Source organism: Emys orbicularis, chromosome 6 (assembly GCF_028017835.1).
Source record: "Emys orbicularis isolate rEmyOrb1 chromosome 6, rEmyOrb1.hap1, whole genome shotgun sequence".
NCBI classification, from domain to species: domain Eukaryota; kingdom Metazoa; phylum Chordata; order Testudines; family Emydidae; genus Emys; species Emys orbicularis.
Genome location: NC_088688.1, coordinates 50,447,249 through 50,470,463, shown reverse-complemented (window position 1 = coordinate 50,470,463; position 23,215 = coordinate 50,447,249). Strand labels below are relative to the sequence as shown.

At 35.7% G+C, this 23,215-nt stretch overlaps 1 protein-coding gene across 1 annotated transcript in view; it reads right to left on the bottom strand.

Annotated features, from left to right (window-relative positions):
* Nucleotides 1-1,988: 1,988 nt before the first annotated feature.
* Nucleotides 1,989-23,215, bottom strand: part of ZFYVE16 (zinc finger FYVE-type containing 16) — a 33,202-nt gene continuing 11,975 nt past the window's right edge. Inside the window, exons 6-18 of the mRNA XM_065406370.1 lie at nucleotides 16,239-16,620; nucleotides 14,980-15,102; nucleotides 13,079-13,234; nucleotides 11,991-12,215; nucleotides 11,139-11,240; nucleotides 10,859-10,941; nucleotides 8,935-9,039; nucleotides 7,687-7,834; nucleotides 6,488-6,568; nucleotides 5,688-5,850; nucleotides 3,718-3,820; nucleotides 2,894-3,058; nucleotides 1,989-2,257 (exon numbers count right to left, since the gene is read on the bottom strand). Of these exons, the coding sequence (XP_065262442.1) occupies nucleotides 2,096-2,257; nucleotides 2,894-3,058; nucleotides 3,718-3,820; nucleotides 5,688-5,850; nucleotides 6,488-6,568; nucleotides 7,687-7,834; nucleotides 8,935-9,039; nucleotides 10,859-10,941; nucleotides 11,139-11,240; nucleotides 11,991-12,215; nucleotides 13,079-13,234; nucleotides 14,980-15,102; nucleotides 16,239-16,620 (1,998 nt within the window). The 3' untranslated portion in view covers nucleotides 1,989-2,095. The remainder of the gene's footprint in view (nucleotides 2,258-2,893; nucleotides 3,059-3,717; nucleotides 3,821-5,687; nucleotides 5,851-6,487; nucleotides 6,569-7,686; nucleotides 7,835-8,934; nucleotides 9,040-10,858; nucleotides 10,942-11,138; nucleotides 11,241-11,990; nucleotides 12,216-13,078; nucleotides 13,235-14,979; nucleotides 15,103-16,238; nucleotides 16,621-23,215) is intronic.

The following is a 23,215-nucleotide window of genomic DNA, read 5'->3' as shown; positions in this document are numbered from 1 at the left end:
CCCCACAGTGTAGATCAGGCCTATGAAACATTTCATGCTGGTCCATTTATTTGTTGGTAAGTTACAGGCTATTGTCTACAGCTGTATTTGGAAATAAACACAGCAATTCCTTTGTTAAGAGCAGTCTACGCTCCAAGTGCAATAGCAGAACTAAGCAAAGAGAAACTCTGAAGACAGAAAAAACTGACAAAATATAGGAAATGTTTGTCAAATATATGTTTTTTGTTTTTAACAGAAGAACAATGTTATTTTATCTCATCTAGTAAGCACTTAAGTCAGTTTTATTTGTTAGTGATAATTATTAAATGAAATTGAAACATTAAATGGCAAGAGTTTAAGACATGAGTCTAATTTCCAATAACCAATATGGCAACAAAAAAGACAAAATTAGTCTGCAAATTGCTTTCATCTGCTATAACTGTACTTAACATTGACAAAGGACATGACAATGGTCAGTTGACTATTGTTCATGTTTCAAACACTGCTTGTCCCTGCTGTCCTCTTGTTAACTACTTTCAGAAGGCTGGACATTCATCTTGTTCATGCTGCCTATGTTAATGTCTTTGGCTGGTCCAGAGAACTGCAATTTATCTCTGAACAAAAAGTGTGTGCATTACTATAATGAAATACCTAGTTTCTTCTAGCCTAAGACCTTAAATCCTGAACCTTTCCATTAATATGGGTCTTCAAGCTGTGGGTAATAGGGCTGGTGACGTTTTTATTTTATTATTTTTTTAAGTTACTAGTTGCGTTTTTGATACAAAAACCATATAAATATCCCCTATGAGAATCAAGAAGGCATCTAGATGTTTAGATTTTTAATGATGTCAGTCTAAAACTCTAACAACATTTTACTCAAATGATTTGGTCTTGGATATAGCATGTTCTGATTCTCTTCAAAGTAAACAGGTACGTTATGCAATAGTTATCATACCTGATTGGTGTTCACTGAACCTCAGTACTCAGGCACAAATTACAAGCATCATCTTAGTTCTTAATTGCTAATACCCCAGTATCAAAAATATGTACTATACAAAGAACCTCAAATATGCCAAAGCAATCTGATCATGAAAATTCACACTTAATACATTTTCTCCCTGAAAAATAAACAGGGCTACCAAGAGGTCTCAGAAGTTAGAGATGGGAGCAGAAAAGATATTACAGGTTTCATGCCTGACTTATTGCTACATGATTACTACTTTAAGGGTCATCTGGCCTGTTCTTAATCACTCTTGGAAGTCCCAAATTACAAAGGTATATTTAATCATGGGGGGGAAACAATTAGTGTAATACAAAAATGATACCCAACAAAGTTAGATAAGTCATTATAAATACATAAGGAAATCAGTTACACTATAAAGAGACTCAGTTTAAAAGCACAAGTTCCAAAAGCACCAACAAACATGTCAAATGTCTTGATTTTAAAGTCAGGACAAGTCCAATTATGAAATCTTAAAAAATCCCCAAAACCTACAACATACCTGGCAAAGTTTTGTTCTCTATCCTTCCCACACAAGCAATATCCGATTGTGCAGGCAAATTCCATATATTATTAGTACACCGTATCTGCTGTTTGCAGCCAACCCTCAGAGATTTTATTTGGATCTCGACAGCAAGCAACAGTTCTGTACCAATTAAATATACTTTATAAGATTTTTAAAAAATGTAAATATAGCCCATTTGCACATCCACATGGAGTGTCCCAGATTTAGGTTACATCTAATCATAAAGACTGTTACTAAAATATTTGCTTGGGTTTAAGAGGTATATGGCTTAACCTTACAATGCACATAGTAAATGCTACAGTTTGCTTAGAGGTAATGAATCCCTTGCCTTTTTTCAGTGACTGTATTAAGTGTAAAGTTTCGGAACCTTAGGAAATCTTAAACTCAACAATTCTTCTTTTATGCTGGAGATGGAGGAGAGTTGGTTCATTTTTTTAGAAACAAAACCCAGTTTAAAAATCTATTACTAAACAATTTTTTTTTTAAATAAATCTTAACATTTTTTTAGTGTTGGTAGCATTACAGCTTTGGTGTTGGGTTAGTTCTAGCAAATCAGATTATACATAGTATAATATATGCTGTCATTTATATTAAAAGAGGTATTCTGTAAGAAAAAATATTAATTCCATTTCCAATGGTAAGCTTGTGGGGTCTGATGTCCCACCATGGATCACAGGAATCAGAGCACTGTCCAGGTCATTTAGATAATGCTGTGGAAGAAGTTGGCCTCCAGATCCTAACTGATACTCAACCTAAAATAAAAAGAGTTATATTAAGTTGATACATTACATGTTATATATTAATACAAGCCAAAAGTAGAGGTGCAGTAGATGCACTATGCAAACATCACCATCAGTATAAAACAAATTTCAGCTCAAGTTTTCTATTCTAAAAAATGGTATTGAAGAGACTTTGGGCAAGTCAACACATTCACTGGCAAGAAGGTTTTGTGTTTAGAACCGTGAGACACCGCCTTCTGCTCATAGAATAACCTGCCTTCAACACTTCAAGGTACTGCTAGTTCAGGATGCAAGCAACCAGAAATATTGTGAATTAGTTACTTAATGACAGACTATTGAAAACTATCAAACTTTAAACAAAAACCACAAGTTTAAATTGTGGTGAGCTGTAAATAAACTTCTGCATCTCTCTCAGCTAAGATCTTGAAACATGACCTAGAGTAGTTTCTCTAGGAGCAACAGGGATTGAATCTAATTCTCAGACTTGTGTTCTGACTTCTTTCCAGGTACATCCATTGCTGGTAATGGACTTTGCATTTGGCGCTGTGGGAAGGTTTAAAAGGGCTAGAGAAACTATACCTAAATACCATTATTTTAAGGTGATGATATTAAATAATGTTGTATATATCTGCAATAAACAAAAATTACCATATCGGTATCAATGGAGACTCTGAGACCTAGCTTATTCATCCCATTATTTTTCAGCGTTTTGAGATGCGGGCAAAGAGCAGCACTGCAAGCTACAGCAATCTCTTTTGCAAACTGATAGGGTGTTGCACTGGATAGCTCATGGTCCTTTAGGATATAGAACACCTGAAAGTATAGGAAGGACATGACATGATTAGTGGCTTTTTGTGTAAGAATTTCAAAGTTGTCAAAATGGCTCAATGTACAGTATCACTGCTTAAGATGCAGTAAAATTACCTACACTTGTTTATTGGCAAAAGACTTTCAGCTTTGGAATTGTGTAGTTTATCAGTAGCAAGACAGTTCTAATATAACTGTTCATTTTTATTATATATATTATGATAGTGCCCAAATGTGCTAGGTGCTTTCAAAAACTAGGAAGAGACAATAAGTCCCCAAACAGCAAATACTGTTAGTACTGTTGGAAATTATCCTCACAATTAAAACACTTAGTGAATTAACAAGTAGCCACGAGAATAACTGGATTAGAAGTTTCATAATTGCATCTAAAGTTAAAAAAAAAAAAAAAAAAAAAAAAGGAAAATATATCACCCCTATTTAAAAAATAAAATCGCTTCTATCCACACATTTGATATGAAAGTCAGAGAGAACGGCAGGAACATAGTTGGCATGTTCCTACGGCTGCATGCCAAAAGTGAACTAGTTTCTGTGGTAGCACCTTCCCTTTATCAGTATTATTAATGCGATTTAGAACAGCAATTGGTATAAATAAATCTGATATTTTAACATATAAACAAACTATTTACTAGTATTAATTTACTTACTTCGGTACACTTCATAAGTTTTTCCTCAGTTTCAAAATCTCCCTGTAGTATTCTTTCACTCTGAATTCCTTCCATTGACTTTCCATCTACTGGGCTTATAACTCTATAGAATAAGTGTATAATAAATTAAAACTGAACCAGAGCATTCTTTCATCTAAAAATCAACTGTTCAACTTAAAAACCCATTGCTTTAAGTTAAATCAAACTTCAAAAGAATAAAATTACAGCTCTTCTCTAATGATCTCAATATATAAATAAAATTTGTAGTATTAAAATACATACAAAAGAGAGGCTATGGTATGTGTATGTTTTAGACTGTAAACATTTGCTATTTCCATTCTATATAAAATTTAACCCCATCTCAGTTCTAGATAAACACACACACTTTACATATGAGTACCTAATAGACTAAGATTAACCAGGTCAGTAGACCTCCAGCTTTTCCTTCTATTTCCTAAGAGTACCTTTCGTGGACCACCTCCCTGGGGCACTGTGTATGTGTTCTGGTTGGTCCTATGAGTCACTAGAAAAAGGACTAAGTCAAGACCATAATTTGAGAACTACTGTTTTATGATATTTAATTATAATGCAAGAGACACTAATTTTGAACAGTAATCATGATTTATTCAGACCCACTATAATTAGGGCCCTACCAAATTTGTGGTCCATTGTGGTCAATTTCACAGCCATAGGACATTAAAATTGGTAAATTTAATGTTTTCAGATGTTTGAATCTGAAATGTCAGTGTTTTAACTGGGGGAGGGGGGGGTCCCGACCCAAAAGGGGAATGGGGGAGTCCGGAAACCTGTTGTAGGGGGATCATGGGATTGCTTCTGTGCTGTGTTCAGAGCTGGACTCTGAAGGCGCAACCGCAGAGCGTCCTGCAGCTGCAGGAGGTTCCCTGAGGTGGAGGTGGGTCTGATTCAACATTACATACACTCACACTCTCTCCCTCTCTCTCTGGATACGTCCTCTCCCTCCTCTGCCCAGCTGGAGCTAGGAGCCCCCTTTGCTGAGGCACTCCTAGGAACAACGGGACATCGGATGTCATGGGGAAGGGCTTTTTTCACGGCCATGAAATTGGTAGGGCCCTAACTAACAAAACATTCTCTAAGCCACCTACAATGAAACTCTTAATCAGTGGTTTTCAACCTGTGGTACATGGACCCACAGGTCTAGGATTTCCAAAGGGGTCCTCCATTTGAAATTTTGTAGAAGTCCGCAAATGAAAAGAGGTTGAAAACCATTGTCTTAAACCAATTCATATGTTATAGTACTGATAGTGCCCTGACAGTCACAGCCACTGGGGTGGGGAGGGGAATCTTGCAGCCCTCACTGAGTAGCCCCCCTCTATCTAATGAATGACATTGTTGAACTCTGAAGGGAGCCAACCAGTCCTCGTCAGACAGATGGACTGTGACTAAAAACAGGCAACACCATAAGAAGACCCTCTTCCCACCACTCCCAAACCAGGCAGTTATTAAAATCTCAACAAAGAGTCCTGTGGCACCTTATAGACTAACAGATGTATTGGAGCATAAGCTTTCATGGGTGAATAACCACTTCGTCAGACGCAGCTTTCGTGGGTGAATACCCACTTCGTCAGACGCATCTGACGAAGTGGGTATTCACCCACGAAAGCTCATGCTCCAATACATCTGTTAGTCTATAAGGTGCCACAGGACTCTCTGTTGCTTTTTACAGATCCAGACTAACACGGCTACCCCTCTGATAATTAAAATCTCAAAAGACCATTATAGTCTAAAGTTGTTCTCATAGTGATATCTAGAGGCGTACAGGCAGTTTTGACTCCTATTTCCTTGGCAGCTTTAAACAGCAAGATATTAGTTTTAATTACAATACTTTATTTTCCATTCTTTAAATATCCATCTTTCATTTCAAGAGAGGTGGGAAGAGAAGAGAAAGTTCCAACCACCATACACACAGCTTTAGTAACAAATATTCATACCCTTGGTTTACTTTTTCTTCATTCTCTACCCAGCAAATATCTACATATTCTTTTATTTCTTCTGCATCCATTTTGCCACATGTAATTTTAAAGTCCTTTTTGTCCCTTAAAGCTTGACGTAGACCTTCCATCGTCTCTGGAGTTATTTGTACCATTAGTCCATCTAAAAGAGAAACAGTAAAACACTTTCCTTTAGAGAACAAAAAGGGAAGAGTACTTTAATAGAACCTTGCCTAGTCAATTGATCTTCTTTAATTGTTTAAGAAATGCAATTTCACAAGCCTGTGAGTAGAATATTGACTTTTTTCCTCATCACAATGTGAAATGCTATATGAAAAATTGTTAGTTCAATTTTCAAAGCTTTTTTGGTGAACAAAAAGGTAGACTAATGGAGCGGACATTCCATCTGGTCAAAGTTTATTTCATGAAGCTTGAACAACTTAGTGAGCCACAAAATGTGACACAAAAGTAGAGGTAAAAACTTAAGCATACAGGAAACAACTGAATTAAATTCTCCGATAAGCTTCTCATGTTGAAATTTTTTACAAAATGACAGGTATTAAGTCAAGAGGTCCAAAAAAGCCACATAGTAAAAGTGTCCTCAAACAAAGTATGTCCCAAACTACGAATTTACATATCATGATTTATGCACAAGTATTATTTTTTAAGTTACAAACCTTAAAGAAAAAGTTTAGTTTACAATGGAACAGACACTTAATCACATCAGTATTACGCAGAGTAGTGTTCTAACACCAATTCTTTGCCTCTTAATAAGGAATCATTTATGATGCAATCCATACCTTCAACTATACTTGATTTAGCAAGAAATCCTGAAGATGTTTTTAGGGCTCCATTGAATACTACAAAACTTGCACCTGTAACTAAACACAAAAGTAAACACATCAGGTACTTCATATTGTCCATTTTTATACTTCGTGAGTTAACAGTCACTTTGAAAGTGTAAAGCACTATACATCAAGTGCTAAATATTATGCTACACTGAAAGTGCACATAAAAGTTCCTCAGTTATAGGAAGATGTGCTGATGTGGCTCCTGCTAGCATCAAAATAATTCACTCCTTGAAATCAGGCCTAGAAAAATGCACTGATTTTGCTAACTTTTCGAGTTTTAGGAAGACATGCAGCATCCCAACAAGATGCTGGCAGTTGTACAGGTACAGTAGCCAAAGAAGAAAACTGTGAAAGAATAGAAAATATGTAGGACCTAAAATTTGTTTCTTGCTTATACATGAAGTTACCTCTAAAATTAGGTTTTAATTTCTGGAACATTCTATTAAGTAAAATAATGAATCCACTTTAAATGGCACTAAAACCTGTAAAAACCCATTTACTTCACCATTAAATCTTCCCCTTGTCACTACAGACTACTTGTGTGAGCTTGCTAGGCATTGATTAATGTTTTCAAAGCACTATACAAACAAGAATTTAACTACTGTTAATTACTCTTATTAGTCTCTAGCCTAGGATGTAACTAGACAGATGTAAAAGATATGTAGCCACCTAGAATCTGAAAGATATTCTGCAATTTATAGCAATTTTAAGAGTGTCAAAGTAATGGACCAGAAGCTATTCAACAGCACCCCTTTAAAATGTAAGCTGAATTAATCTAAGAACTGTATGATGTGGTCATAAAATACAAAAAGCTTCTGAAAAGGGACAAGTAACAGGTCAAAAGTTAGAGTGAAATTTGAATAATTTAGTGTAAATGGAATGTTAAGTGGAGGTTGTCAAACAATGCTTTATGTAATTAAAGTATTTTTGCTAACCACTGAATGTCATACATATATGTCATGTACACTTTTATTATCGTCTAGCTGCTTTGTATTGTGGTCAAAGCGTTTGGAATTATACAGGATCATCTGCTCACACAAACTACAGGAATACACACCTTTTGTTCCTAGTAATCCCCTAAAACATTCGAGTGCACATACCAGTTTCAGAGGTTTGATAGAACACTAAAAACATAAAAAGCCACTTACTTCTCCTAGGGTGGCCAGTAGCACTGTTTGCTTGTGTCTGATAGACTCCATCACTCTGTACACAAACTAAGTGAGAATCTGCTTCAGTGCTAAAACTGGCTCCAATGCTAATAACATGCTCATTAGAAGAATGTATTACTTTCATTACCTGCAAATACAAAATGTTCATTTAGAAACTGACATTTCTGCAACAAAATCTTGCTCTGTTTTGTTAAATTCTCTGTGGACTCTGGTTGTGTAACAGCTAAGTAGCATTTTTCAGGTAAAATGCTGTATTAAGAAAAATAACTGCCTCTATATGTGAGCATTAGCTATCTCTATAAAAAGCTGAAGTATAATTTACACTTTAAAATCTTTTTTTAGAACTGATTTTTTATGGAACTTGCTTATCGGGGTAAATTTAGGGTTTACTGGTGACCATAACTTCAAAGTTCTACTGATTGGGAAAAGTCAATCTGAGTGAGTACTCCCTGACCAAGTATACTACCAAATATTAAGGATCTCCCAAGAGACCTTCATTTTTTATGTATAGGACAACACAGTTTGCAAAATCTGGAAGAATCCTAAAGCTTCATAGCCTAATAGGGTCCCTAAAAACAGAACAAGAGTTTATTATTTGTTTCTATCAAAGTTCCAAGCAGATCTACAGTAAATGTGCAAAAACAGTACGAATTTTGAGAAGACTGAAATTTGCAAAAAAACTATTTGAAATAAATAAATAAATAAATAAATAAATAAATAAAATAAATTACGCTTTTGTAAAGCCACCTTTTAAACTAGAACAAAACTTCACAGTAGAAGAAGCTGAAGGCCTAAACATCCTTGGAAGAAATTTCAGTGAAATCTTTTTCCTCCTCATTTCTATTACCAATTAGCACCTATACTAATCACCAATCTTCCTGCTTAACATCCCAGCAGGACCTAGGCAATATTGCTCACCTATTAGCACTAAAGCAGGGAGTTAGTCCATAGGGAAAAGGTGCTTGGGGTTTTTTTGGTTAGACACTCAAGTTTAAGAATTGAAAAATTAGTCCACTGAATAGTGAACAGAAGCAAACATAGGCCTCTCTGATTTGGAGAAGACAATACCCTCCAATGAGGTGTTTTGCATTTTGCAGCTTCTAGTCAAATTGGCCCACAGTGTTCTTGTCAACTTCTCATCTTTAAGATTTCAGAGGTATTATAGGAGGAAAATGGAAGGGTTAGATTTCCTGAATAAATTAGTATGATCTACAAAATTATACTCACTTCATCGTATCTCCTCAGAGGGATTTTAATGCAGCTTTTACCCATTTCCATATGGATAAATAAATTATCTATGGTATGCAAGGTATATTGATAATTTCTAAGGTCCTGTAACAAACAAAATACTTTATTAACTGACTGTTTAAGCAGCATAAAGTTTTAACCACTGACATATCATAATTTCTAAAAACCAAACACACTGCATCACTTAAAATCTACCCATAACAGATATTTGCATAAGTCTTCAGAAGTTTATTTGAGCTAAAGGAATCTCAGTTAGCTGCAGCAGTACTGTTACTGGTGAGTGTGCCCATGCCAGGAAAAACGAAGTGATTTTTTTAACCATGTTAGTTAACACATGGTCACACACATGGTAAATTCCTATTGTGGTCAATGCAGTTACAGTTTTATTTAGCATTTACTAGTGTTTACCTTCACCTGTTAACACATGTTAAAACTACAACTGCCTTGTCCACAGTAGGATTTTACCATGTATTAGCTAACACATTGTAAAAACCCTTTTCCCTAGTAAACACAAGCTCTGCAGGCCAGTTACCACAAGGCAACAATCACAAATAGCCATCTAATATACCATAAGCTTCAGCTGGACTGTATCATTTTAGCAATATTAAGGATGTGCATGTCAAATGATTTCTTTAAACAGAAAGCTAGTGATCACCTTAATGAAGGATACTGCCATCTTTACATAATGTTGAGTTTTACAGTAAAGTTGTTTAAATATAGTACTTTGTAATTCTCATCACATTTTTTTGTCCTCAGGGCACTCTTGGGAGGCAAGTATTCTTCTTATTTCCATTTTACAGAGAGGGAAACATGCTAAGTGACTTGCCGGATACAAACTACGGTTTAATTGAGCAGTGTAACAGAAAGTAAGTAATCTAATCATCTCAACATACTAGTCGGTGGCTCCAGATCTTGTCAAAACGAACAGATTAAAACAAAGCTAGTATTTATAACAAACCAAAAAAGGGTAGCAAAGGTTTCTAAAAAGGGAACTTTGCCCAAAACACTTGTTCTTATTTCAGCTTTCCAGAAAACTTCTACCCTGGGCCAAGAAACTGACATTTAACATGTTTCAAATATAACCAATTTGGTTATGTTAAAGAGTGTCAAGCCAGCATCAACCTGAACTACAGAGATTACCGTCTATTCAAAAATCTTGCCAGCAATAGTTATCACCATTCAACTGAAAAAGTTGTTGTCCCTTCTGGGCATGCACTCTAAATAGTTTTAACCCTGCAAGATCTAGTTTGGATAAAATGGGTAAAAGTTCATAATGGATAAAAAGTCCAGTGTTATGTGTTGTTACAGAGGACAAAAGATTTAATTATGATCAAGTCCAAGTACGGCCTTACTAGAGAATGCTCATACTCTTAAATTAAGTAGTTTGTAGTCTCCAACTTGTTTACATTTCTCTAAAAAAGTGTGTAGGTGAGCTGTTTGCAATAAATCATATATCAAGGCAGCATGCTGTAGCAAGCAATTAAATTTGGATCATGTCACATTACTGCTGCAACCGCCTGAAGAGCAAAAGTTTATCACTCACAAACCCAAGTCTCCTAGATGTCAGCAGAGCCAGTCACCAGATCATTGCCTAAAGCTTTCTTACTGAAAGAGCTGATTAATATTAACTACTTATTTTAAATGAATAAACCAAAATTATATTAGTATATTTCAATATCAATAATTAATCTGAAAGGCACAACTTAATACTATTCTAATAGAGCATTTCATTGTGTGAACCGACTGAAGTCTAACTTGCACGTCACACCTAAATTAAACCGTGTTAGAACATTTTTCGCTAAAAGACAAATAGTTCAACTTCAAAACTGTGAGGGTAACTTCACATTCATCTGATGTATAATTAGGAGGGTAAGGAAAATTATGTAAAAAACTGTTTACTCACAACAAGTAAGTTCATGATTGTATGTCCTATCTCCCCAAAGAGAGGCTTTCGGTGTCTGATACTTGTTACAGGAGTTGGGTATGCTTTCACAGGAAGAAAAGAACACTGTTACACATAAAGACCAAGCAAAACACTCTAACCCAATTAAAACACGTAACTTTAAAAAAAAATAAAAATAAGGTCAGATGCAGCCTTTCATTCTTTACCTTATGTAAAATGATAGACTTCAGCACTCATTGCAGGAAAATGGTATCAGAAAACAGACAATATCTGTGCTTACTTTGATTCAGAAGCACAAGATGCCTGTATAGCAAATGTGGAAGAACAGCAGCCCCTAAAAGCAGGAAGAGTTGCATTGCAGTGGCAACAGCCAGCCTGTAAACTGGGGTGAATTCCATTCCCCACTTAGACTCTGAGAAAGGTGGTCAATAAATTTCCACATGTTTGAGAGCAATTAAACTCAACTAATTATCAGTGGGATTTGTGTACCTTGCTCCTTCTACCCCATTTTGAACATCCAGAAGCCATATTTTTATGGAATAATGGACACTGAAAAGTTCTCTCACCTGATGGAGAAACTTGATTACTAATGACCGATATGGAGCTGAGGAATTTAATCCATAATGTATTAGACACTCATATTAGGTTTACATTAATAAGATCATAAAGCTCTGTTTTCAGAACACTTCACATATATTAAATCTGATCATTCAAAAAGGATTCAATATATTGTGTTACATATACACAATCTAAGCTCTTTTGTCAGCACACTCAGATTCCGTATCATAGACTGGTTTAGCAAAGTTTATGTTTCTCCTGAAACAAAATTTGAAGAATCAATATTTTATGGTCAAATCCTACCATTTACACACATCTACCCTGACGAAGTTGATAGTGTTTCAAGAAGTGTCCAGCAGCACAGAATTTGAACCACAGTGTTTACAAAGCTATTTTTTTTTTTAAACAAACAGGTTTGATGTATAAAAATACAAATTTAAGTCCCAAGCCTTTGAAGAAACACATTTGTATTTAATTTTTGAAGGCAATGGCATTCACAGTGCATAAAGTTAAACACGTGCATAAGTCTTTACAGGATTGGGCCTTAACATGCATACTTAGTGTTAAAACTCACCCCCGTATTCTGCTCCCAATCTCAACATTAAGCGAATTGGAAAAACCTTTGCCCATGGTATTTCCAGTTTCTGAATGAGAATGCCACAAAGGAAAGGATTATTTGGTAACACGAGATTATCAAGTTTCTGAAAAGTTGGTGCAACAAACAGGAATCCTCCATGATCCTTGCTACCAAGAAAGCTTTCAGTGAAGGTAAAATTTTCCAAGTTTCCTATGTATTTTCCTGGTGAAAGAGAGATATAGTTAAAATCTTCACCGTAAAAAACAAACATGTTAAGTATGCATTCTTATACATGTTGGTACCTGGAAGAAATCCACCCATTACTATGTGAACACTGTCTCTCTTGTGCATTTTTGAAGTAACGGGGTGCATATTGCAGCTTTTCAGGATAACAGGATACAGACCTCTGCCCCCCATCTCTATTGAAGTCCTTTATAGTTTTGTACAATGCATTACTGAAGTACTTGCACATTAAAAAATTGCCGTTTTTAGAAGCCAAATGTTTGAGACAATATTTTTAGCACTTTTGGTACTATTGACATGGTATTGCATTTTATTCTATCACTTTATAAGTCAATAGAACCCAGTTTCAAAACACCTTTTTCAACTCAGACAGATCTTTTTAATAAAACTAATTTACAAAACAATTAACACTTCACAAAAATTCTGTTGGGCAAGTCTATGTACATACAATTAGTTAACTTTTGCAAATTAAGCTCTAATTCAAGAAAACATTTAAGCATGTGCTTAACTCTATTCAGGATAGCACTTGTCTTCCAGAACCAGGGCACAAAGGATTTATACCCACGACCCATCATACCAAAGTATTAGATTAAAAAAAAGAAGATAAGACAAAAATGCAATGAGGCAGTTTACAGGAGAACTAATACGAAAAAAAGGAAACATTCCTAAATTAAATCCCCTGTATCACTTTGACAGAATCTGAGGAAATAGTTATGAGCACAGAGAACTTTCAAACAAAATTAGTAGGAACCCTCTAAGAATGCAACACCATTTATTTCCTGCTTTGTGTTAAAGTCAGCAATAAGACACGAATCTTAAAGCTACAAATTAAAACTCCATACCTTTCACTGCATCCTTATATATGTCAACAAACAACGTGAAGATTTCTTTAGGAACAGCATCTTCATTTGGCAAACATACCAACATAATGATAATTTCTGCCTGACCCAAGCTATGTAATCCATTTGTTGAGAAGTACCAGCACTTTTCTGAAGAATCTTAGTGATAAGAAAAAATATTTTTTTAAAATTCACATATATGATACTCAGTCTTGGAATCAAATATATTAGAAATTGGAATTAATAATCTGTGGTCCTCTGTCCCTTTAGTCCTACCACTGCAATATTGCGGTCTTAAAAAAAAAAAAAAATTGTAAACTGAAATTTCAGAAAGCACTGGATAACCCACTGCACAGGAGAGAGAGTAACTCTCACAAGGACACTCTTCTCAGGCCATATTGTCTAGAGACCCAGAGGGAAACACCATAAATAAACACTGGAGAAGATAGTTCAATAATGGGCATCAAAAAAATCTGATAGGATACAGGTTCTGAAGGAACCGTACACGCTTCCTTCCTCACTGAATCAAGGTGCTGATTAAAGAAAGTTTTATGGAACCCAAGGCAGAGGCTTGTATCTTTGAACGAAACAAGTAATACGTCTTCATTTATCATATCCTCTTGCATAAATAAGTATGTTGCATGTTTGCAGCACACGCAGGTGCCACACTTATTTCTGTTTAAGTGACTAATGAAAAGGCATCAAAAACTCAGTCATTTTAAATAAAAAGGCCAGAAGGGACCATTGTGATAATTTAGTCTGACCTCCTGTGTAACACAGGCCATAGAACTTCCCCAAAATAATTCCTAGAACATCTCTCTCAGAAAAACATCCAATCTAGATTTAAAAATTGTCAGTGATAGAGAATCCACCACAACCCTTGGTAAGTGGTACCAATGGTTTATTACCCTTACTGTTAAAAATTTGCCTTACTTCCAGTCTGAATTTGTCTAGCTTCAACTTCCAGCCGTTGGATCAAGTTATATCTTCTTATGCTAGATTGGAAAGCCCATATTATTAAAAATTTGTTCTGTACATAGGTATTTACAGAATGTATTTTAAGTCACCCTGAACTTTCTATTTGTTAAGCTAAATAAATTGAGCTCCTTGAGAGTCACTATAAGGCATGCTTTCTAATCCCTTAATCATTCTTGTGGCTTTTCTCTGATTCCTCTCCAAGTTATCATCGTTCTTGAATTGTGGACACTGGAACTCAGCAGCATTCCAGCAACAGTTACACCAGGTCCAAATACAGATGTAAAATAACCTCTCCACTCCTACTCAAGAGGCCCAGGTTCACATTAGCTCTTTTGGCCACAGCACCACACTAAAAGCTCATGTTCAGTTGACTATCCATCACAATTCCCAAATCTTTTAAACAGATATCTTAAGTTGCTGTAAAATGAACAGAAGTATCCTTTCATTATTTACACAGCAGGGTCTCCAGAGCTTTATTCAAACCTACAGATAAAAAAATCCCAATTAGACAGCACCTTACACAAATAAGTTTGAAATCTGTGTACAGTATGCATCAAAAATGCAGCACACATTTCTGGGGAAAACATTCTTATAAGAGTATTCTTATTCCTTCCCAATGACAGATATTGTTACGGTGAATACAGCCCTGCATTTGTCCTACAAAGGATACAACGACCAAGTAGGCACATAAATAAATTACAAAAGGGGTTAAAAGTTGCTTTGAAGCACACTGAAAAAATTACTTTAAAAACCTTAAATTTACAAATTGGATAAAATAAGACAGCATATATCTCACAATTGTGAAAATGTTTGAATTTTATCTGCTCAACCATCAAGATCAGTTAATTTAGTGTTTACACATTTCAAACATAATGAACCATGGAACATATGTAAATAAAAGGAAACAATGTACATTACCTACTTACAAGATACTAACTTGACATTCACAAGGAGGTTTGCATTTAGGATAAATGTTAATGGATTAGGTCCTCCTTCTGCAAGAAGCAAGGTGACCTGCTGATGAGATGGGTGTTCTTCCACCAGAGGATCTAAATAAGATAAGGTCTGGATTAATCCCATACACCAGCCAATATCCATTTCCTCTCTATCTATAAAAGACATTACAAACTACAATGTATGAAATATGGTACTTGAAACTTCCATCTTTCTACTTAAGGAAACTGCTAAAATCACATTCTCTTGAACCTAAGGAAGACATATAGCAGCCAATGAATAGCAACATCACTTGTTTAAAGATGACTAGACCATATCACAAACAAAATAAGACAGTAGTATGTTGTCAAGTCATGCATAATATACAGCACCCAGGAACATATTGGTATCTTGCCAGGAGCTTCAGGGCCACAATTAGCTTGCTAGACGTAGGCCTGGCTTGACATGAGTGGTTGAACATGGGTGAGGCCTCATTTCTTGGGAGACAGGATTAGAAAGGTAAATGGATCAGCAGACTGGAAACAGAATGTTTGTACTAGCTAAGATAAGGGGCAACATCCCGGGAACCATTTATGGACAAGATAATAATGGGTAAGATAAGCCTGGAACATAAGATGAGATAAAGAGTAAGTCGTGCATGAACTGTGCATGCTGTACAGGGATTGACTCCTACAAAGTGACCAAGCCAATCACAAAATATGTAATGGAATGTATAGTAAATATAATGTGTAAATTATATATATATAATATATATATGAGAAGAGGTTTGCTGTGTAACTTTGGATGTGTGGTATGCCCTATACCCACTCCCTATGCTTGAGTCCCATCATATCAGGGTAACTTTGCTGTGTACCAAATAAAGGAACCTGAATAATGAGACTGGAGTTGAACTGAGAGTGGAAGAGTTCTTGCTAAATAGTACTAATAAACTCAACACCATGTGTGGTCTGCAACTTGTGCACCAGTACTATGCTTCATATGCAAACATACTTGGGCTCAAATACTAAATTGATACTGTTGTGGTTATGCTCATGGTTTTTTTTCATAATATACAAGTTCATATAAGTGCAAGTTCAGCTACCAAGCTGGATCCAAAATACCGCAAAATAATGTGCATTTTAAAACAATGTTAATTTGGCTTCTGGAATGTCACAGTGTATACATGAAAGTCCATATATTTTTAGAAAGCTTGCATCCAGTAAACACTAGTATTCCCCAGTCCAAATTTTACCTTTTCCTTTTTCTCCAGTTGCAAGTAAGAATGGTGGCAGTCCATCATCATCAGGAATAAGGCTGAACTCTTTGCTAACACAGTTTCCAATACCACATAGCATTCTGTAGTCTGAAGGACTAACAGGTGAATCATCATTAGTTTGGTTAACTGTGCCAAGACTAGGAGACTTCTCAACTTTTGTAATAAAAGGTAATTCATCAGCAGCTGGAATTACAGAGTCAGGACTATGCAACATCTCAGTTTTCCCTGTAGTGGGCAACTGGTCATCATCTGGAGCAACATGTAAGGAACAATGGAATTTCTCAGTTCCTGCAGTAATTGGAGTTTCATCCTTTGGTTTTACATCAGTTACACAGATGTCATCTACCGGACTTGCAACCTATGAGAAACAAAATAGATTGTTGATTAGATTTGTTATTCAGCATCCCTGAACAGCACTAGTATTCTCCTATATTAGAGTTTCAAATGCAAAAGCAGCCAACAAAGAGGGCATACAGTCATATAGAGAATATTTTCCTAAAACAGAAAGCAAGCCACATCTCTGAAAATTACAGCACTTTTGCATCTTTAATACATATTACGGAACAGGTAAATATATCTGAGTCTAAAATAATTAGTATAATATTTAGTCTGATATTTACCTGTTCTATAGTAATTCATACCTAAAAATGGAGCATCTATTATTTTCTAGTATGACACAGTCAGTAGACACAACACAATCAAGGATTACATTACTAGCCATGTAAACCACAAACAACTAGGCAGAATTACCAGTGTGACTTTATTTTGCAAGGCTCTTGAATACTGTAATTTGCCATAATTTGAACCTGAAATATCTGCAGACAGTTATCTTTACATGTTTTACTAATAGCAGCTTACTCCAGCATTTAGTAGTACTGCTCATTCCTACTCTAGGTGTCACATCTATGCTGCCCCCACAATGAATTATGTAAAGCTGACAGGGTGTGGAGATACGAAGCAGCACAACAAGGACATCAGTTTTTCCCATATGACTAAAGTAAAACTAAAATCCCACACTATCAGCCCAGGCATTTCCCTCCTCCCTTCTTTTTCCATTTCATCGATGCAGCTCTCCTGGAATTGGCAGTTTCCCAGTGTGCACTGGGTTGTGACAGAAGTGCCATTTGTTTTAAGCACTGGTACTGGAAATACGCACATAGAAAACTGAACACCAAAAAATTATTTCCTAAGGGCTTGTTATTTCGTGAACAGATGAGGATAACTGGCTTCCTTACATTTTAAATTTGCAAATTTATACAACAATTGAATATATCAAGTTGTATCCCTCTCCTGCCATCTCTCCAGCTCTCTTGCTTTCTTGAACTATAAGCTCTTTGGAAAAGACCACGTCTTTGTAAAACAGTTGGCACAATGGGACACAACTTCAATGCAAGTAATAATATTTTTTGAATTATAAAGAAAAAAAGTGTTGGTATGATATGGCAGGGCAGGAAGGGATGGAAAGTCAAGAGCCTTTCTCACTCCCAGTAGGAACAATCAAGAGACCGGCTCCCTCCCTGTGCCAGCACCATAAAAATAAGGCATGTGAGTGCACCATACAAAATACAACCACCCTACCCCCCCAAAACACCCTCACCTTTCTATTTAATTTGAACATCGAAAAGTCAGATTATTTTCAATTCTAACTTGGTGCACCGGGGCATTAAGCGACTCCTGGCAGAACCAGGTTAGTTTTTAAAGACAGAAGCAATTTTCTATCTGATCATTTAAAAGAAAAAGAAAAAAAGAAAAAAAGGGAACTTTTACTGTCAACATGTTAATAAAGACAGACTTCAGAACTCTATAAGATAGAAATACTTATAGCCAAAAACAATTACTTTAATACTATGCAGAAGAACTGGAGTCATAACATTTTCTACATAACGTTTAACTACATAATTTTAAAGTTTCAATGGAGACAATACACTGAACACACCTTTATCCACATGGTTTCTGTTTAAATGTGGTCTCGTCTACAACTTCAACATAAAAACTGAACAGCTACCCAAAAACCTTTCCAGAAAGCAGGGTGGATTAAAGAAAAATAAATAAAGAAAAAAAGTTGAATAATTTAAAATAAATCAGATTTTTTATTTAACCTGGATTTTGATTAAGATTAAAGCTGAATTTAATAAAAAAATATGTTAAGACTAGAGCTGTCAAGCGTTTAAAAAAAAATAATCAATCTGTTAATTACTGTAAAACTATAATAGAATACCATTTATTTAAATATTTTTGGATGTTTTCTACATTTTCAAATATATTGATTTCAATTACAACACAGAATACAAAATGTACACTGCTCACTTTATATTTACTTTGATTACAAATATTTGTGCTGTAAAAAACAAAAGAAATAGTATTTTTCATTTCACCTCATACAAGTACCGTAATGCAATCTCTATCATGAAAGTTTAACTTACAAATGTAGAATCATGTACAAAAAAATAACTGCATTCAAAAACAAAACAATGTAAAAAACTTTAGAGCCTATAAGTCCAGTCAGTCCTACTTCTTGCTCAGCCATTCACTCAGACAAACAAGTTTGTTTACATTTGCAGGAGATAATGCTGCCTGCTTCTTGTTTACAGTGTCACCTGAAAGCGAGAACAGGCATTCGCATGGCACTGTTGTAGTCCACGTCGGAAGATATTTACATGCCAGATGCGCTGAAGATTCATATGTCCCTTCATGCTTCAACCACCATTCCAGAGGACATGCTTCCATGTTGATGATGGGTTCTGCTCAGTAACGATCCAAAGCAGTGCAGACCAATGCATATTCACTTTCATCATCTGAGTCAGATGCCATCAGCAGAAGGTTGATATTCTTTTTTGGTGGTTCGGGTTCTGTAGCTTCTGCATCAGAGTGTTGCTCTTTTAAGACTTCTAAAAGCATGCTCCACACCTTGTCCCTCTCAGATTTTGGAAAGCACTTCAGATTCTTAAACCTTGGGTCGAGTGCTGTAGCTATCTTTAGAAATCTCACATTGGTACCTTCTTTGCGGTTTGACAAATCTGCAGTGAAAGTGTTCTTAAAACGAACAACATGTGCTGGGTCATCATCCGAGACTGCTATAACATGAAATACATGGCAGAATGCAGGTAAAACAGAGCAGGAGACATACTACTCTCCCCAATGAGTTCAGTCAAAATTTAATTAATGCTTCTTTTTTTTTTTTTTTTTTTTTTAAACGAGCATCATCAGCATGGAAGCATGTCCTTTGGAATGGTGGCCGAAACATGAAGGGGCATATGAATGTTTAGCATATCTGGCACGTAAATACCTTGCAATGCCAACTAGAAAAGTGCCATGCGAATGCCTGTCTCAATTTCAGGTGACGTTTTAAATAAGCCGGCAGCTTTATCTCCCGTAAATGTAAACAAACTTGTTAGTCTTAGCGATTGGCTGAATAAGAAGTAGGACTGAGTAGACTTGTAGGCTCTAAAGTTTTACATTGTTTTGTTTTTAAGTGCAGTTATGTAACAAAATAAAAATCTACATTTGTAAGTTGCACTTTCACGATAAAAAGATTGTATTACAGTATTTGTATGAGGTGAATTGAAAAATACTATTTCTTTTATCATTTTTACAGTACAAATATTTGTAATAATAATATAATACAACACTTTGTATTCTGAGTTGTAACTGAAATTAATAATTTGAAAATGTAGAAAAACATCCGAAAATATTTACTAAATTTCAATTGGTATTCTATTGTTTAACAGTGCAATTAAAACTGCGATTAATTTTTTTGAGTTAATCGCGAGTTAACCGCGATTAATCGACAGCCCTACTTAAGACCTAAACTACTTATAATCTCTTAAGCATTAAATAAAAAGTAAGTATGTTGAATCCATGAGCCTCTATCAATAAGACTGGCTTTTCTATACACAGAAAGCAGCAGGGAAAAACTAACTTTTGAGGCCAAGCTTTATAAATATGGCACAGTAAGTAATGTACTACCTTAAGAGATTGATCCTGTGGGGGGGCCCAGGGGCTGTGCTAATGGGTGCAAGAGACTGGCAAAGTCATCACAAATGCTGGGACCCAACCTCTGATTCCAGGAATCATCATCATGTATCTCATCAGGATCATCCACTGAGCCCACCTAGCTAGTCTCATACTCCTATTTTATAGTTTCTCCCTACCTGAGTTCTGATTGGCTCAGTTTTCAAATTATTAATATTTATGACTGCACCCACCATGGAAACTCACTCTCCAGCTCACGGAAAAACACTGATCTGCCTAGTAACTACCTGACCTTGCTTCTGAGCACTTCAAGCAAATGGCCTTGCTCCGGTTCCTTGCATGTGTACACAAACAGAAATCCCCCTCGGTTGCTAAACAAACAAAATACTGCAATGCAAAAGGCATGCAGGTTACATAAGCAGAAATCTTGGACTGTAGTTAGTTCTTTTGTTTTTCTGAGGGTTCAGGTAGTTATTTAACAAAGGAGAAGGAGCAGGGTGTGTAACCAGAAAGGAGCAACACTAGTGTAAAAGCAGGACACCGTGAGAAGAGGAGACAATATTCTTTGAAGTGCAGCCTTTAGTATTTACACACCTGGGAACTGGAGGAAAAAACTGTCATGGCTGCATATTGTAAAAAAAGGACTATTTGGGAATATTTTCAAGAAATTCAGGAACCTCTGGTCTGGATAAAAAAGGAACATGTGCCAAATGTAAACAGTGCAACAAAGAGATGCAAGGCCTGGTTAACAGAATGAAACACTATGAAAAACGCTCCTCAGAAGGCAATGACTTTGAAGATGACGATGTGGACATGTCTGAGCAATATGTATCAACTGGTTAGTCAACGTATTTTGGTACCATTCTTATGGACTCCCTACAATGTCTTAATATGCTAGTAAATGACAACTTAGATTGTCATAAATTTATGTTTTGGGTGAATTACTTAGTTACAAATTTCAAAGTGTCTGTTCAAAATGTAATTGGTTTATTAGTTTGTTATGGGAGTATTTATCAATTAATTTTTTACTATTACTGCTGGACTTTTGGAATGATTTTTTTATTGCTCAGTGTAATCAGACATTCTAGGTGAAGATTTCCTGTTTAAAAGTAAAGTTTATATATAAAGATGGATGTTCATATATGTAAACATCCATCATCTGCAATATCTCCTGGTACCACCAGCAGTGCTGCAACTAAACATGTCAAACAGTAAATGACCTGTTAATAAAAGAAAGATTTTCTTCATTATCATCAACCATCATATTCAGCACCAGCAAATTCCAGCAAGGCTCTAGGTTGTTCAATTCATTTATGCAACAAATTCTCCATTCATCTTGTTCAGAACAAGCATTTCACTGACATGGTTCAGTCATTATGACCAGACTACACTCCACCTAGCAGGACAGACATTGTTGGGATGTTGCTGGATATAGTGTATGAGAAGGAAATTGATCAGTGTGCAGAAAACATTGATGGGAAATTTGTTAATCTGAGTCTTGATGGATGGAGCAATATACACAATGATACAGTAATATGTGCTTGTGTGACAACGGAAGATGGCATTGCCTATTTTACAGAAACAATTGATACATCAGGAAATGCCCATACAGCAGACTACTTAAAAGAAAGAACTGTAAAAGCTACAACAAACTGACCACAAATTAAAGTGTCAAGAGCGTAGCTTTGTCACAGATAATGCTTCAAATATAGCAAAGATGAGAAGAAATCTAGAAGATGGTAATGAAGGAAACCTAAAATATATATATGGAAGCTGTGCTCATTTAATGTATCTTTTAGCCAAAGACTTAAGTACAACTCCAGGAATAAAGGAAAATGTTGAAACTGCAAGATTCTTCCATAACAACACACTTTGCTTCAGCTTTACTGAATAGAGCTGAAGGATCCAAACTAATTCTCCCCCAAGATGTATGATGGAATTCAGTGGTTGACTCTTTTGAGCTATTTATTAAGAACTAGACTATTCTGATAAATTGTGAAGGAATTCATGACAAAATAGATGGAACTATCACAACGAAAGCAGTCAACTTCAGACTAAAAGCAAAATGTGGACAATATGCTGAATATACTAAACCTATTTCCATTGCCTTGGACAATCGGCAGAAAGATTGCTACTGATGCTGTTGAAATTTGGAAAGAACTTCAAAAGATATTGCAGAAAGAAATACCCAGTGACAAAGTTAAATTGCAGGTAGTGAAGAAACAGATTTATTCCACCTCATTTTCTTGCCAATATTTTCAACCCAAAGTCCTAGAGTAGGTGCCTAACTCCTGAAGGAGATGTTGCTATGGCATGGGTATCTAATAATCATCCATCAATCATGCCAACCATGATAAGTTTCAGGGCTGGAGGTAAACCATTCAAGCAGACATGTTTGCTGATGATGTTTTAAAAGAAGTCACACCACTGAACTGGTGGAAGTCACTAAGTACCTGGAACCAAAGTTTGCTGAAATACTAAACCAGCTTCTGACAGAAATAGGCATAGAAAGAATCTTTTTCATTTGGACTAATTCAGTCAATGTTGAGAAATCTACTGGAAGTTGAAAAAGCAGGAAAACTTGTCTCTCAACCTATGAATAAAAATGAGGAAGGAGGGGATAAGATTTACTAGTTTTAAAAGTCTGAAGGACAACTAAGTAACTTAGGAGGCTGCTGTCTCATTTTCAAGAGACTTAGGCGAGTAGGAACTTAAGCTCCAGTCAGTCACTTTCACTTAGGCATATTTGAAAATTTTCCCAGGCTGACCTGAAATAATGAGTTTAATTCACTGACTACAGTTAATCGCTCTATTCCTTTAATGAATCATTTAATTGTAAAATATTAAACTTATTTTCATAAGAGAAGTTTATGTATCCAAAACATTTAAGGTTGTTTTGTTTAGTAAGTTGTGTATGCTATTTTGTGTTTAATTAAATTCTAGTTACCATCCTAATGCAGCTTGACACAAATAATGAGCAA